Source organism: Petromyzon marinus, chromosome 1 (assembly GCF_048934315.1).
Source record: "Petromyzon marinus isolate PM22_M1 ecotype Great Lakes invasive population chromosome 1, UKy_Petmar_22M1.pri1.0, whole genome shotgun sequence".
NCBI lineage: Eukaryota > Metazoa > Chordata > Hyperoartia > Petromyzontiformes > Petromyzontidae > Petromyzon > Petromyzon marinus.
The window spans coordinates 5114758-5132797 of record NC_133667.1 but is presented as its reverse complement, the minus strand read 5'-3'; the positions used below and the strand labels follow the sequence as shown (position 1 = coordinate 5132797).

The window sequence follows — 18040 nt, the reverse complement described above, 5'->3', positions numbered from 1 at the left end:
AGTTAAAACGTGAAGAAGCAGAGAACCCCATTGCAGGTGAGGAGATGTCCCTCTCACCTGGTGAGCTTCTTCAGGTCATCCAGCAGAATCTCCACCTGCTCCGTCTTCTTCTTGAATCTCTCATCTGTCACAGCAGCACAATCCGGTTTACTGGGGGTCGCACTTGAGTTCATTGACTCAAGCCGGCTTATTGGGATCACATGGTGGATATTCCACCTTCCCATGGCAGATGTCGTACTCTGCAGCATAACTAGCTTCCAAATAAGCAGATTTACCCACCCAGGGAGATAGTGGGTCGAATCGTTCCTCAATGAGGATTCAACTCTGAACCTTCCGATTGTCAGAGGTGTTCTCGGCCACAGCACCGACTGTCAATCCCCGTGCCTAAGCGGCTGAGAGTTCCAGCCAGGCTCCAGTTACAAAACTCGAGGTGTTCATATGAGGGCCCTGATGGCTCAACATGATAGCTGCTGCTGTAACGCGAACAGGGAGTGGAGTCGTTCTGCGGCGCCCCCCAGAGCCCCTCGCGGTACGGGACGCGCGCTCCCCACGTGTGGTTTATCGCATCACTTGAAAACCTATAAAAGGCATTTTTTGTCTGTCTGTCTGCGTACGCTTGCTTGCGGGGGATTTGGCTCTCGGAGGGTGGGGTTTACGTTGAAATAAATTTGCCGGGCGGCACGCCCCGAGCCCCGCGGTAGGAATAGGCTATTCCGTTTTCCCATCCGTCACCTGTAAAGTAGTTTAATTAACGATTTAGTGCGATTTATCTTTATTTATTTACTTTTGCTGCCCGGCTCGTTGTTGCGCATGCGCGAAACGCTGACAGGAGTTGCCCCTGGCAACGCACGCACGCCATCGCCGGAGGGTGGGGGGGGGATTTCTCATTCGCGTTCAAAATGCAAAAAATGTACACGCAACACTGAGGTAAATTCATCAAAGTGTCACGTCCTCTTCTCTCCCCCTCCACCCCAATGTGTGCACTTACTATTATAGGGTCGGTAGATACTAAAATTATAGCGATTAAATAGGATTATTGTAGCACGCGGGGGCGGGGAGGGTAGCGACCCAGCCCACAGCCTTGGCCGGCCGGGCAATCTAGGCGAGGCCGGTGGCTCTGCACAGGACTAGGCCTCATCACGGCACTCTGTCAGGTGAGTACTTTGTGCTATAGAGTCGATATATACTGCTGTCGGGAAAATATATTTTAAAATGTCTGAAAACTTAAAAACATAACATACAAATGAAAAAATAACTCATTAATTTAAAATAAAATAAAACCCGAGCGTGCCAAGAATTGATTCTTTAAATCGCCAAGGTTGTAGAGTACTTTAGAATCGTCTTGAAACGACGACGCGCAACAGAAACATCTTGGATAAACCAGCAAATTAAAAAAACGTATTACAACGCTGTGTGCTCAAATCCCAGCGTGATGCAAGTCAAACAATAACAACCATAAGATAGGTTAACCATATGTTTTCTAAATCACCAAAATAAAGTTATAAAAACAATGTAACAACAGTAATCATAGGAACTATGACTCCCATTTAACAATAAACGATATAAATAACACGTACGACCAGACTTGCAGCCACAGCTGGCAGCATGGCACTCCCAGTGTATGATGTGTGAGTGAATCAGTGGTAGTGTGAGTGAGTGTATGATGTGTGAGTGAGTCAGTGGTAGTGTGAGTGAGTGTATGATGTGTGAGGTGGGTCGATAATTTTCAGAAACCTTTTAGATCAACTATTTACCCCCCACTTTCTATAACGTTTTGGCCTTGTGCAAGCTTCTTATAATTTTGTTGGTGGAGAAATGGACAAACGACCCACCGGGCTTTCACAATAGCTTAGTATCTGTGTATGTATATGTAAGGTTTTTAAGAAAAGTTTTTAAATATATTTTTCACCCGAGCAACGCCGGGTACTTCCCGCTAGTCTAACCTAACCTATAAAAGGCATTTTTTGTCTGTCTGTCTGCGTACACTCGCTTGCGGGGGGTTTGGCTCTCGGACCGTGGGGTTCACGTAGAAAAAAAATTGCCGCCCCCGAGCCCCGCAGTGGAAATAGGCTATTCCGTTTTCCCATCCGTCACCTATAAAGTGGTTAAAATCGCGTTTTTGTGTGATGCATCTTTATTTAGTTCTAGATTTCAAGTTTTCGTGACTGCAGGGATCCGCACTCTTTGGTTCTTTCGGTAAAGTCACGTAAGTATGAAATAACACATTTATTTTGTTTTATTTTAATATAACACATTTATTTTGTTTTATTTTAAAATAACACATTTATTTTGTTTTATTTTAATATAACACATTTATTTTGTTTTATTTTAAAATAACACATTTATTTTGTTTTATTTTATACCTATATGACTTTACCGAAAGAACCAGAGTATTTATGTATTTATTGCGCGACATCGGCCGTACCAACTCACGCCAATTGGGTGGGGGGGGGGCGGACTATGCCAAGTGATGCGCGTTCGGTCGAGCTCACGGGGGACATTTTCTTTTACGCATTTCACATGCAATAAATATACACATAACGCTGTGGCTATTTCTTAACAGTGTCATGTCCTCTTCGCCCCCCCCCAACACGTTGCGTGCAGTTAATACTACAGAGTCTGTACATAATAATATTATAGTGCTTAGATAGCATTATTGTTGCACAGGCAGGGAGATGGAGGGGGGTACGGAGGTAGCGGGCCAGCCCCCAGCCTGGCAGCGTGCCACTTCCGCCGCCTCGGCAATGTCGGCCAGGACGGGAGCTCCACACGGGACAAGGCCTCACCATGGCTATGGTAAGTACAAATTTGCTTGCTTCTTACGCTAAGAACTCAGGTTCATTGTTTACTATTATTAAACAAATAAGTTGACAAATATTAAAATAATAATGTTTGTGTGCAGATAATATATCAGGTTCATTGCTTATTATTATGAAACAAATACGTTGCCATATATTACAATAATAATCTTTGTGTGCACATAAGAACTCTGGTTCATTGTTTACTATTGTGAAACGAATAAGTTAGCAGATATTACAATAATAATGTTTGTGTGTGGATAACAACTCAGCTTCATTGTTTAATATTTTGAAACTAATAAGTTGGCAGATATTACAATAAAGTTTGTGTGCAGCTAAGCACTCAGGCTCATTGTTTATTATCATTAAACTAATAAGTTGGCAAATATTACTATAATAAAGTTTGTGCTCAGATAAGAACTCACGTTCATTGTTTACTATTATGAAACTAATACGTTGCCAGATATTACAATAATTATGTTCGTGTGCAGATTACAACTCAGGTTCATTGTTTACTATGATTAAACTAATAAGTTGGCAGATATTACAATAATAATGTTTGTGTGCAGATAACAACTTAGGTTCATTGTTTACTATTATTAAACTAGTAAGTTGACATGGTTTTCTGCCAGTCTGTCATATGGCCTGCTGCCTGCTGATTAATTTACGTCAGTGCCCTGGCACTCTATTATCTATACTGCTAATTTCGCTTTTGCCCATTATCAGTGTATGCCACTCATAATATGTTACCTGCTTCTTTACCTCACTCAGTGTACTGCCAGCCTTTCATGTCCACTGTTTTCTGCTTTTTCAGCTGCTGACTGTATTGCCAGCTTTTTATGTCGACTGTAACAATGCTTTTGTCAGTTTAACACGTAGGCTTTCGCGACCAATATTATTCATAATAAAGGTTTTTGGGTTAGATCGCGTTATCTATAAATGTGTCGTAACCCTCCACCACCCGACACGGACAAACAGTAAAAAATGTGTCACGTTTACATAGGACAAATAGTTTACTACTTTAGCCCACCGGTGTGTTGAAGAGTGAATCAACATCATTTAAAATTTTAGTACGACGTTTCGCTGGTAATTACATCCAGCGTCATCAGGCAATTCGCCAGAATGTAAAGCCCTCACTTGCTCCCGGTCTTAAATATTGAAATATGTTGGATGTAATATTTAAAATTTTAAGACCAGGAGCAAGTGAGGGCTTTACCATTCTGGCGAATTGCCCGATGATGCTGGATGTAATTACCAGCGAAACGTCGTACTCAAATTTTAAATGATGTTGATTCACTCTTCAACACACCGGTGGGCTAAAGTAGTGAACTATTTGTCCGTTGTAAACGTGACACATTTTTTAATGTTTGGCTGTGTCGGGTGGTGGAGGGTTACGACACCTTTATAAATAGCGCGATCTAACCCAAAAACCTTTATTATGAATGCTTATGTCATTGTGTCGGCGTACTGGCAGTCTATAATCTAGACTGTAGCCTGCTTCTCAACTTACCTGTCCGTCCTGCTGCTCTTTAATGTACACTCATTTCAGCTTATTTCTTGAATGCACTGCTATTGTTTCGATTGCTCACATCATGCTATTTACTGATCCGTAGTACTGCGATGCTGATTAATATGTTATACTGCTAAGTAGGTAGGACTTTCTTAGCTACAGCTCATTGAATTTCACATATCGTTTTGTTACATTGGTGGGAAGATCACCCATTTTTATTTGGCCGTACTGCACCCTTACCTTTCACCAAAGCGGGGAGCACGCAGGGAGGTTCAATGCCCCAAATATTGTTCACCTTGCTTTCTTACGGTGGGTGAGGAACATTGTGAAAGAGACATTATTTTTCCACACCAAGAAAACACCATCGCACGATTTCCTGACACTAACAGAGCATACGATGCCCTACAAAAAACACATTTTCCTGTCGCAAGGCCAAGATGGGTAGCACGTCAAGATTCATCCAGTTACAAAGCTGTAGGACAAAGACATCTTCACGAAACAGTCTCCTCTAAATAAACTTATATTCCTTCGTGATCATGGAGAGAGGAGGAAACCACATATTATTGGGCGCCAACCTCTTTCATCAGTATGTTGTCGATGAGTATGCCAACATTGAGAGTGAGCGCATTTTTTACATTCAACTGAATCAAAACTGCCTGCGTGTGAACAGTATGCTCATCTCTGGGATGCCATCAATGCCGAAGGAGATGCAAATGGTCACAATGTGGGCTGATTAGTTATTTTGCCTTCATCCTTCACAGCTCCACCAAGATACATGCATGAGAAGACTCAGGATGCCATGATGTACATCAGCCAATATGTCATGCCCCATCTCTTCATCGCCTTCACTTGCAATCCCAAATGAAAGGAGATCCAGGTTTACCTTTATCCAAACCAAAAGCCACCAGACAGACATGACATCTTAGCGAGGGTCTTAAATCTCAAAGTTTATGACCTCATGATGCTTATTATGACCAGCGAAGGTGGCGTATTTGGATAGTCAAGCAATACTTGCACACCATTGGGTGCCACAAAGGTCGTCTTCCTCATGCTCACATTTCGCTATGCATGAGGGAACAATTCATGCAAGTCACATTCATACATTTATCAGTGCTGAGCTACCTCACCCCCATCAAGACCCTGCCCTTTTTCTACGTGGTCTGCAACCAAATGGTCCATGGCCCATGTGGCCAGTTCTATCCAAATGTGCCATGTATGCAAGACCACAGGTGTACCAAGAGGTATCCATGGAACTACTTGAAAGACACTCAGTCGGCCCATGATGGCTATCCTCTATATCGTCACAGAAATACTGAGCATGATGGATTTCAAACAATGCTCACACCTGCCACTAACTTGCGAATTAAGGTTCACAACCGGTGGATCGTTCCCTACTGCCCTCTCATGTGCAAGATCTTACAGGCCCACTCTAATGTGAAATTCTGCTATTCTAAAATAAGCCATCAAATATGTTTGCCAATACATCAACAAAGGCTTGACATGGCTGTCTTTGTCTTACGAAACAGAGGTCCAAAGTGTGCATGAGCTCAAACTTTTTTTTTCAAGAAACATACATCAGCAACAATGAGGCCATTTGCTGAATTCTTGACTTCCCCATCCATGACCGTTTCCCTACAGTCGTCCATTTGCCACTTCACCTCCAAAATGGTCAACGCATCTACAGTGAGGGAAAAAAGTATTTGATCCCCTGCTGATTTTGTACGTTTGCCCACTGACGAAGAAATTATCAGTCTATAATTTTAATGGTAGGTTTATTTGAACAGTGAGAGACATTAACAATAAAAATCCAGAAAAACGCATGTAAAAAATGTTATGAATTGATTTGCATTTTAATGAGGGAAATAAGTATTTGACCCCTCTGCAAAACATGACTTAGTACTTGGTGGCAAACCCCTTGTTGGCAACCACAGAGGTCAGACGTTTCTTGTAGTTGGCCACCAGGTTTGCACACATCTCAGAAGGGATTTTGTCCCACTCCTCTTTGCAGATCTTCTCTAAGTCATTAAGGTTTTGAGGCTGACGTTTGGCAACTCGAACCTTCAGCTCCCTCCACAGATTTTCTATGGGATTAAGGTCTGGAGACTGGCTAGGCCACTCCAGGACCATAATGTGCTTCTTCTTGAGCCACTCCTTTGTTGCCTTGGCCGTGTGTTTTGGGTCATTGTCATGCTGGAATACCCATCCACAACCCATTTTCAATGCCCTGGCTGAGGGAAGGAGGTTCTGACCCAAGATTTGATGGTACATGGCCCCGTCCCTTTGATGTGATGAAGTTGTCCTGTCCCCTTAGCAGAAAAACACCCCAAAGCATAATGTTTCCACCTCCATGTTTGACGGTGAGGATGGTGTTCTTGGGATCATAGGCAGCATTCCTCCTCCTCCAATAACGGCGAGTTGAGTTGATGCGAAAGAGCTCCATTTTGGTCTAATCTGACCACAACACTTTCACCCAGTTGTCCTCTGAATCATTCAGATGTTCATTGGCAAACTTCAGATGGGCATGTATATGTGCTTCCTTGAGCAGGGGGACCTTGCGGGCGCTGCAGGATTTCAGTCCTTGACGGCGTAGTGTGTTACTAATTATTTTCTTGGTGACTATGGTCCCAGCTGCCTTGAGATCATTGACAAGATCCTCCCGTGTAGTTCTGGGCTGATTCCTCACCGTTCTCATGATTATTGCAACTACACGAGGTGAGATCTTGCATGGAGCCCCAGGCCGAGGGAGATTGACAGTTCTTTTGTGTTTCTTCCATTTGCGAATAATCGCACCAACTATTGTCACCTTCTCACCAAGCTGCTTGGCAATGGTCTTGTAGCCAATTCCAGCCTTGTGTAGGTCTACAATCTTGTCCCTGACATCCTTGGAGAGCTCTTTGGTCTTGGCCATGGTGGAGAGTTTGGAATCTGATTGATTGATTGCTTCTGTGGACCGGTGTCTTTTATACAGATAACAAGCTGAGATTAGGAGCACTCCCTTTAAGAGTGTGCTCCTAATCTCAGCTCGTTACCTGTATAAAAGACACCTGGGAGACAGAAATCTTTCCGATTGAAAGGGGGTCAAATACTCATTTCCCTCATTAAGATGCATATCAATTTATAACATTTTTGACATGCGTTTTTTCTGGATTTTGTTGTTATTCTGTCTCTCACTGTTCAAATAAACCTACATTTAAAATTATAGAATGATCATTTCTTTGTCAGTGGGCAAACGTACAAAATCAGCAGGGGATCAAATACTTTTTCCCTCACTGTACATCACCAAAGGAAATGCCCAAAAACAGACCCTGGCTCCACAACATACCACCCTTATGGCGTTCTTTGCTTTGTGCCCAAGTGACCCATTTGCTGCCAACCTGCTCTACCATTAAGTTCCCTCCTACTATACATGGACTGCTAAAAAAAATTGAAGCGACGTGCTGCTGACGGTGAATCGCATGCCATAGGACTAGTCTACACAGTTCATCCCAACAATCAGCAGTGCTACTTTCTCCCAATGCTTCTCCATGTTGCCAAAGGGCACTCGTCTTTCCAAAACCTCTAAACAGTGGAAGGAGTTTCGATTTAAAGCTTTCGTGACTGCAATGATTCATCTTCTTTGGTTCTTTCGGTAAAGTCACGTAGAATGAGAATAAAATAATAAATTGATAAAATAAAATAACACAATAATATTCTCACGGCGTTTCGGCCACAACACAAGCGGCCTTCATCAGTCTCGCTCCCTTCACCTGATGAAGGCCGCTTGTGTTGTGGCCGAAACGCCGTGAGAATATTATTGTGTTATTTTATTTTATCAATTTATTATTTTATTCTCATTCTACGTGACTTTACCGAAAGAACCCAAGAAGAAAAAAAAAGTGGAAGTTGTCTGTCAAACATACAGGGAAGCTTGCAATCTTCGTGCAATTCTTGCGCACGATCACCATCTTCATGAAGCTATGACAGAAGCTTATGTTGGGCAGTCCCCTTTCCAACTGACATTGCTCTTCTGCATAAGTTTTCAAGTTTGCAGCCCATCTAACCCCATGCGACCCTGGCAAAAATACAAAGAGGGCATGAGTGAGGACATCCTTCACGGAGCTCAATGACAAAATACAAATGTCGACGTCCACTTTTCTGATGGCATCTTCAAACAGGCCCTCATCCTCCTTCAGGACAAACGTGAGGTATTTTCCAATTCGTGGAAAATACCTCACGTCTATGGGACTACCAACGCCCTACAGGGACAACCTGCATGCCCTTGCTCAAGAGATCCTACGTTAAATATGCTATTATGCTTTACAGCTTCTTTATTGCTGATGGATGCACAACTAGAAGCCTACGCGAAAATTTTGGAAGACATTGAGACTACAAATCGAAACTTTTTTTTCCTTTATGCACCTGCCAGTACTGGGAAGACCGTTGTTTTCAAACTGCTCCTCGCTAAGGCTCGCCAAAGAGAGAAAATTGCTCTAGCTGTGGCATCATCGGGGATTGCTGTGTAAGACGATGTGTGTGTCAGTCGATGTGTGTATGTGTCTTTTTTGCACGGGCAACGCCAGATGTGTGTGTGTATGTCGATGTGTGTTTGTGTAAGTCCAAGTATGCGTCTCAGTACATGTGTGTGTCTCAGTCTCTTTGTGTGTGTTAGTCGATGTGTGTGTGTTAGTCGATGTGTATGCATGGCTCCATGTCAGTGTGTAAGTCACTGTGTGTGTGTGTCTGTGTGTCAGTCGATGTGTGTACATCGATGTGTATGTGTGTGTTAGTCCATATGTGTGTGTACGTCCATGTGTGTGTCTTTGTCAATATATGTGTGTGTGTAAGTGCAAAACAACCCCCTACCTCCTCGCGGTGCCGGACGGGCAACTCTGTCGTGGACAGCGCTGTGGGGGGAGATCCAATTTTGATTGGCTCCTCCCCTCATGGCATATGTGTCCACCACAGGGGCTAAACGGGGGCTCTGGACGGGTGCGAGGGGCTGGTAACCCCTTCACCTTCAATTAATTACCACGAAACCACGAATTAAACTGAAATATGTAACAAATAAGCTTGTGCCGGAGGCCCCGGGGGGCCAGGCGTCTATGACGTCTCCTGGCCAAACCCCAATTGGCGGAGCCAGGAGATTGAATACCTACCCTCGGGGCTACTCCAGAAACAACGAAAAGCCACTACGGGTGGCCACGTGGAATGTTCGAACGCTCACTGCAGAGGAGAGGCTGCCACTCCTCTGTCGGGAGCTGGACCGGTACCGCCTGGATCTATGCGGCATTCAGGAGGTCCGGTGGACCGGCTCTGGCTCCTGCCACCATGAGGGGTGGACAGTCCTCTACTCGGGGCAGCAGACTGCCAAACAACAGGGTGTGGGTCTTCTTTTGAACAAAAGAATGAAGGGGGCGTGGGAGCGTGGCGGTGAGGTGTGGGAAGCTGTAAGCCCCAGGCTACTTTGGGCTCGCCTTCCCATCAACCGGAGGCGAGGAATGGTGGTCGTGGTTACTTATGCCCCCACCGAAGATGAACATCCGTGGAGGGATGCAGGCAAAGCCGATGAGTCAGATGCCTTCTATGACCTCCTGTCACAGGTGCTGGCTAAAGTGGCCCCTCGGGATAGAGTCATCATGTTGGGTGACTTCAATGCCCGAGTTGGTCATGATACTGGCACCTGGTCTGGAGTGATTGGAGGGCATGGGCCAGATCAGCTCAATAACAACGGTAGGAGGCTGCTAGATTTTTGTGCAGCCCATGGGCTTGTAATTACCAACACGCTGTTCCGGCATCGGCGCATCCACACAACATCATGGATGCATGCCGGGTCCAAGCAAGAACATCTGCTGGACTACATAGTGATGGACCAGCGAATGCGAGCCCATGTCCTTGACACCAGGACCTACCGTGGAGCTGATCTGCCCTCTGACCATCGACTAGTCATCTGTAAGATGCGCCTGCCATTCTTCCACTCCGGTGGTGGGTGTACACCCAGGACCCCATTCCAACCTAAAGTGGCCTTTTCTCAGTTATCTGATGAAAGTTGCAAGCGAGAATTTCATCATCGCTTGCGGCTGGGATTGGCATCGTCCCCGACTCCTCCTGATGTCGAGGGTAAATGGGCGAGGTTTAGGACTGTGACTCATGCAGCTGCAATGGCTGCTTTGGGTACGCCGTCCAGACCTCCCCAGACACCCTGGCTGACAGAGGAGGTGTTCAGGATGGTTGAGAAAAAGCGACAGGCCCACTGTCATCGGCTACAGAATCCCACGTCAGAGAATGAGGAGGCTTACCGCAGCCTTCGCTCGGAGATTCGGAGAGCCGTGAGGCGCTGCAAGGATGGGTGGTGGTCGCGGGTTGCTGAGGAGATGGAGTCTGCCTCAGTGGCCCGTGATCACAAATCTCTATTTAACTCCATCAAAAAGTAACCTGCAGCACCACACCTATTACCATCATTAGGGGAAAAAACGGTGATCCAATTTCCGACCCCCAGGAACAGGTTCGCAGATTTGCTGAGCATTTCTGTGAGGTCCTGGGGGAGGGAAAATCCCTCAGCCAGGAAAACATCGTGGCACAAAGTGAGGATGACCCTGCTGAGGCTGCGGTGCCTCAAATATTGGATGAAGTCACCCCCTGTGAGTGGCTGGCTGAGGTGCCATCTGCTGAGGAAGTATAGAAGGCGATCCGGAGTCTGAGACCAGGAAAGGCAGCGGGCAGAGATGATCTCCCAAGCGAAATGCTGAGGGAGGGTGGCGTTTGTGCACAGACTGCCCTATATGACATCATAACAACAGTCTGGACCACTGGACGGGTTCCGCAGGATTGGAAGGATGCCCTGGCGGTCCCCCTTTTTTAAGAAGGGGGACCGCACAGACTGTAACAACTACAGGGGCATCTCACTCCTCAGTGTGCCGGGAAAGGTCCTGGCAAGGATTATTCAGCATCGCCTTGCCAGGCACGCTGAGGAGAGGCTTGCGGAGCCCCAATGTGGTTTCAGGAAAGGGCGGTCCTGCACAGATGCCATATTTTCTGTCCGTCTGCTACAGCAGAGGTGTAGGGAATTCCAACAAGACCTACATCTCTGCTTTATTGACCTGGTCAAGGCCTATGATACCATCAGTAGGCCTGGGCTCTGGGTCGTTCTTCGTGCTTTTGGAGTACCTGACCCTCTGCTCACGATCATTAAGGACCTTCATGATGGTGAGCGGGCCCGGGTAAAACTACGTGGCCGGGAGTCAGAGCCATTCCCTGTACACCTTGGGGTGCGACAGGGATGTCCTGTGGCTCCCACATTATTTAACATCTATTTCGACCATGTAGTTCATGAAGCCTTCAATAGCTGTACCGGGGGAATCTCCATATGGTACAGATATAATGGGAGGCTAATCGATGCCCGGGTGCGGTCAAGGGATGGCTCCCTATTGCTCAACCACGTTATGTATGCTGATGATTTGGTAATAGCTGCTCAGTCAGAGGAGGAGTTGGAGACGCTGCTGCTGAGACTGGAGCGTGCCACTAAGACAGGGGTCGGGAACCTATGGCTCGCGAGCCAGATGTGGCTCTTTTGATGATTGCATATGGCTCGCAGATAAAACAAAATATTCTCACTTGTTTTAATCCATCCATCAATTTTTCACTGCGCATGTCCTGTTCAGGGCTGCAGGAGCAATTGTCCATTATTTTAATTGGATGATACTGGCCTACGTATGCATGTGAGCAGTCATTCTCACATCTTAAAAACATCAAGTCCAACCTACGATCACGTTTAACGGATGAAAGCCTCAACGCTTGTATGAAGCTTAACCTCACCAAGTACCAACCCGACTACAAAGACATCAGCAAATCCATGCAACACCAGAAGTCGCATTAATGGTGAGTGTTATAACAACATTATTTAAAAGAATAAATTCAGAGGCCTATTATACTGACATTTAGTTGAATTCACTTTTAAAATATATTATATGGCTCTCACTGAAATAAATTTCCAAATTTTTTGCTTTCATGGCTCTCTTAGTCAAAAAGGTTCCCGACCCCTGCACTAAGAGGTGGGGCCTTACCATCAGCCCCACCAAAACTAAGCTCCTGCCTGGGTATTTTGTACCATCGGACACTCCACCCCCACAACTCCCAATCGGTGATGGGGCAGTTGTGGAGAGAGTGGAGAGTTTCCCATACCTGGGCAGTGTGCTTATGACTGGCTCCAGTTTAACAGCAGAGGTCTCACTCCGAATCAGTCGAGCGGCAATATCTTTTCATCGGTTGCGTAACGCTGTGTGGAAGCTACCTGGTCTGTCGCTCCGCACTAAGCTTCAGGTCTTCTCGGCCACGGTCATTCCCTCCCTTCTCTACGGTTGCGAAACGTGGACCCCCCTAATGGAACATCTTCGCCGGTTAGAAACATTTAGGCTGGCCTGCCTACGATCCATCCTGGGTTTAACCAGACTGGATTGTGTGAGGAGCTCACAAATCCTTGAAATATCTGGGCAGGGTCCCATCGGTGAGCTCCTCCGGCAGGCAAGGCTGCGATGGCTGGGTCATGTAGCCCGCATGCCCAGCCACCGCATGCCGAAACAGCTTTTGTTTGGCCGGATTGAGGGGGCTAAGCGGGCGCGGCACGGGCTAGAGAAGAGATGGAGTGATGTGGTACAGGAGGACGTGGAGCTGAGTGGACTTGCCGATGACTGGTACCAGCGGTGTCAAGATCGGCCTCTGTGGAGGAGGCTCGTGAAGGATGCTACTGGGCAGTTGGAGGCAGTCGCCCTCCAACAACAACGGAGGGCGGAGGAGCGACGCTCACAACAGCGAGCGGAGCGCCGGGTGGCTAAAGCACAGCAGGTTGGCACAGTAGGGGGCACAGGTGGTGCATCAGCCAGTCATCTCAGCCAGTCATCTCAGTCAGTCGACCCGTGGCACCTGTATCTAAAGTGGATGTCTGTGTGTGTGAGTCCATATGTGTGTGTGTAAGTCGATGTATTTGTGTGTATGGGTCAATGTCTGTGTGTGTCAGTCGATGTGTGTGTCTGTCTTTTTCGCCCGGGCAACGCCGGGCACTTACCGCTAGTCTTACATCTTTATTCTTACATCTGAAAGTCTCCGCGCGCGTGCGCTTGTGAGGGATTTGGCTCCCGAACGGTGGGGTTTATCTCGAAAAATATTTGGCAGGCAGCACACCCTAAGCCCCGCGGTGGGATTAGGCTATTCCGTTTTCCCATTTGTAAAATTTTATGTTGTTTAAATAACAATTCAGTGCTATTCGCCATTATTTAATTATTTACGTATGCCACCCGGTGTGGGACAAAGCACGCAATTGGGCATGCGCGCAACACTGACAGGAGTTGCCCCGAGCAACGCACACACGATCGCTAAAAAATTTAATTCGCGTTAAATATGCGTAAAAAATGCACACTATGTTGAGGTTCATTCTTCACAGTCCTTACATATTAATATTATTACAGCACTTACATTGTATTATTGTAGCTCAGGCGGGGGGATGCTGGGGGGGCGGGGGTAGCGGCCCAGCCTGGCAATGTGTCACCTTCTCCAGCTGGGCAATGTACGGGACTAGGCCTCACCATGGCAATGTCAAGTACAATTTTATTTAATCTTTCGCTAATAACTCAGCTTCATTGTTTGCTATTATGAATCTAATAAGTTGGCAAATCTTTACATAATAATGTTTGTGTGCAGATAAGAACTCAGGTTCATGGTTTACTATTATGAAACTAATACGTTGCCAAATATTACAATAATGGTTGTATGCAGAAAACTAATTTTTCATTGTTCGGTTGCTAAATATTATCTTTTTTAGGTGGGTTTCATGACGCTGCGACTGTGTACTGCCATTCTGTGATGTGGCCTGCTACTTGCTTATTAATTAACGTCAGTGCACTGGTACTCTATTATCTACACTGCTAATTCAAATTCTACCCATTATGAGTGTATGCCAGTCTATAATCTGTTGCTTGCTACTTTACCTCACTCAGTGTACTGCCAGCCTTTCATGTCGACTGTGTTCTGCTTTTTCAGCTGCTGCCCCTATTGGCAGCTTTTTATGTCGACTGTACCAATGCTTGTCATTGAGTGGGCGTACTGCCAGTCTATCATCTAGACTGTAGCCTGCTTCTCAACTTACCTGTGCGTACTGCTGCTCTTTAATGTACACTAATTTCAGCTTATTTCTTCAATGCATTTATATTGTTTCGATTGCTCAAGTTACGCTATTTACTGATACATAGTACTGCGATGCTGATAGCTGTGCCATCATCGGGGATTGCTGTGCACGTCGATGTGTGTGTGTGAGTCGATGTGTGTGTGTTTGAGTCCATATGTGTGTGCGTGTAGTTCCATACGTGTGTTTAAGTCCATGTGTGTGTCTGTCTCTTTCGAACGGACAACGCCCGATGTGTGTGTGTACGTCAAAGTGTTTGTGTGTCAGTCCAAGTGTGCGTGTCAGTCCATTTGTGTGCGTATCAGTCGCTGTATGTGTGTTAGTTCATGCGTGTGTGCTAGTCGATGTGTCTGCATGTCTCCATCTGAGTGTGTAAGTCAATATGCATTTGTGTGTCTATGTGTGTCAGTCGATGTGTGTGTCTACATCGATGTGTATGTGTGTGTCAGCCCATATGTGTGTGTTTGTTAGTCCACATGTGTGTGTAAGTCCATACATGTGTGCATGTCACTCGATGTGTGTGTACAGTGAGGGAAAAAGTATTTGATCCCCTGCTGATTTTGTACGTTTGCCCACTGACAAAGAAATGATCAGTCTATAATTTTAATGGTAGGTTTATTGGAACAGTGAGAGACATAATAACAACAACAAAAAATCCAGAAAAACGCATGTCAAAAATGTTATAAATTGATTTGCATTTTAATGAGGGAAATAAGTATATGACCCCCTCTCAATCAGAAATATTTCTGGCTCCCAGGTGTCTTTTATACAGGTAACGAGCTGAGATTAGGAGCACAATCTTAAAGGGAGTGCTCCTAATCTCAGCTTGTTACCTGTATAAAAGACACCTGTCCACAGAAGCAATCAATCAATCAGATTCCAAACTCTCCACCATGGCCAAGACCAAAGAGCTCTCCAAGGATGTTTGGTGAGAAGGTGACAACAGTTGGTGCGATTATTCGCAAATGGAAATAATACAAAAGAACTGGCAATTTCCCTTGGCCTGGGGCTCCATGCAAGATCTCACCTCGTGGAGTTGCAATGATCATGAGAACGGTGAGGAATCAGCCCAGAACTACACGGGAGGATTTTGTCAATGATCTCAAAGCAGCTGGGACCATAGTCATCAAGAAAACAATTGGTAACACACTAACCGTGAAGGACTGAAATCCTGCAACGCCCGCAAGGTCCCCCTGCTCAAGAAAGCACATATACATGCCCGTCTGAAGTTTGCCAATGAACATCTGAATGATTCAGAGGACAACTGAGTGAAAGTGTTGTGGTCAGATGAGACCAAAATGGAGCTCTTTGGAATCAACTCAACTCTCCGTGTTTGAAGGAGGAGGAAAGTTGCCTATGACCCCAAGAACACCATCCCCACCGTCAAACATGGAGGTGGAAACATTATGCTTTGGGGGTGTTTTTCTGCTAAGGGGACAGGACAACTTCACCGCATCAAAGGGATGATGGACGGGGCCATGTATCGTCAAATCTTGGGTGAGAACCTCCTTCCCTCAGCCCGGGCATTGAAAATGGGTCGTGGATGGGTATTCCATCATGACAATGACCCAAAACACACGGCAAAGGCAACAAAGGAGTGGCACAAGAAGAAGCACATTAAGGTCCTGGAGTGGCCTAGCCAGTCTCCAGACCTTAATCCCATAGAAAATCTGTGGAGGGAGCTGAAGGTTCGAGTTGCCAAACGTCAGCCTCGAAACCTTAATGACTTGGAGAAGAACTGCAAAGAGGAGTGGGACAAAATCCCTTCTGAGATGTGTGCAAACCTGGTGGCCAACTACAAGAAACGTCTGACCTCTGTGATTGCCAACAAGGGGTTTGCCACCAAGTACTAAGTCATGTTTCGCAGAGGGGTCAAATACTTATTTCCCTCATTAAAATGCAAATCAATTTATAAAATTTGTGACATGCATTTTTCTGGATTTTTTGTTGTTATTATGTCTCTCACTGTTCAAATAAACCTACCATTAAAATTATAGACTGATCATTTCTTTGTCGGTGGGCAAACCTACAAAATCGGCAGGGGATCAAATACTTTTTTCCCTCACTGTAAATCAATGCGTGTGTGAGTCAATATGTGTGTGTTAATCCATGTGTGTGTATCTAAAGTAGATGTCTGTGTGTGAGAGTCCATATGTGTATGTGTGTGTAGGGCAATGTGTATGTCGGTCTATGTGTGTGTGTAAGTCGATGTCCGGCAAAACAACCCCCTACCTCCTCGCGGTGCTGGATGGGCAACACTGTCGTGGACAGTGCTGTGGGGGGAGGGCCAATTCCGATTGGCCTTTCGCCTCATGGCGTCTGTGACCACCACAGTAAAACTACGTGGCCGAGAGTCAGAGCCATTCCCTGTTCACCTTGGCGTGCGACAGGGATGTCCTCTGGCTCCCACATTATTTAACATATATTTTGACCACATAGTCCGTGAAGCCTTTAATAGCTGTACAGGGGGAATTTCCATTTAGTACAGATATAATGGGAGGCTGACCGATGCCCGGGTGCGGTCAAGGGATGGCTCCCTATTGGTGAACCAGGTTATGTATGGCAATGATTCGGTAATTGCAGCTCATTCAGAGGAGGAGTTGGAGATGCTGCTGCTGAAACTGGAGGTGGGGCCTTACCATCAGCCCCACCAAAACTAAGCACCTGCCTGGGTATTTTGTACCATCGGACACTCCACCCCCACAGCTTCTAATCGGTGATGGGGCAGTTGTGGAGAGAGTGGAGAGTTTTCCATACCTGGGCAGTGTGCTCATGACCGGCTCCGGTTTTAAAAGCAGAGGTCTCACTCCGAATCAGTCGAGTGGCAATGTCTTTTCATCGGTTGTGTAACGCTGTGTAGAAGCTACCTGGTCTATTGCTCTGGACGAAGCTTCAAGTCTTCTCGGCCATGGTCATTCCCTCCCTTCTCTACGCTTGTGAAACGTGGACCCCCCTAATGGAACATCTTCGCCGGTTAGAAACATTTAGGCTGGCCTGCCTACGATCAATCCTGGGTTTAACCAGGCTCGAATGTGTGAGGTGCTCACAAATCCTCGAAAGATCTGGACAAAAGTCCCATCGGTGAGCAGCTCCGGCAAGCAAGGCTGCATTGACTGGGCCATGTAGCCCGCATGCCCAATCACCGCATGCCCAAACAGCTTTTGTTTGGCCGGATCCAGGGGGCTAAACGGGCGCGGCACGGGCTAGAGAAGAGATGGAGTGATGTGGTACAGGAGGACGTGGAGCTGAGTGGACTTTCCGATGACTGGTACCATCGGTGTCAAGATCGGCCTCAGTGGAGGAGGTTCGTGAGGCACGCTACTAGGCAGTTGGAGGCAGTCGCCCTCCCACAACAACAGAGGGCGGAGGAGCGATGCTCAAAACAACGAGCGGAGCGCCGGGTAGCTAAAGCATAGCAAGTTGGCACAGTAGGGGGCACAGGTGGTGCATCAGCCGGTCATCTTGGTCATCTTAGTCAGTCGACCCGTGGCAGCTGGGTCTGCCCTGTGACATCCTGCCAGCGGGCGTTCGACACTTCACGTGGCCTCAAGGTGCACATGGCCTGGCACAAGCGTCGTGGTG

General features: G+C 46.3%; 1 protein-coding gene across 2 annotated transcripts in view; it reads right to left on the bottom strand.

Moving 5' to 3' along the window:
* Window positions 1-18040, bottom strand: part of LOC116940914 (uncharacterized) — a 260064-nt gene that overhangs the window by 222770 nt on the left and 19254 nt on the right. For both annotated transcript variants that reach the window (XM_076056432.1, XM_076056365.1), the window contains exon 3: window positions 58-124. In XM_076056432.1, coding sequence (XP_075912547.1) covers window positions 58-124 — 67 coding nt within the window. The remainder of the gene's footprint in view (window positions 1-57; window positions 125-18040) is intronic.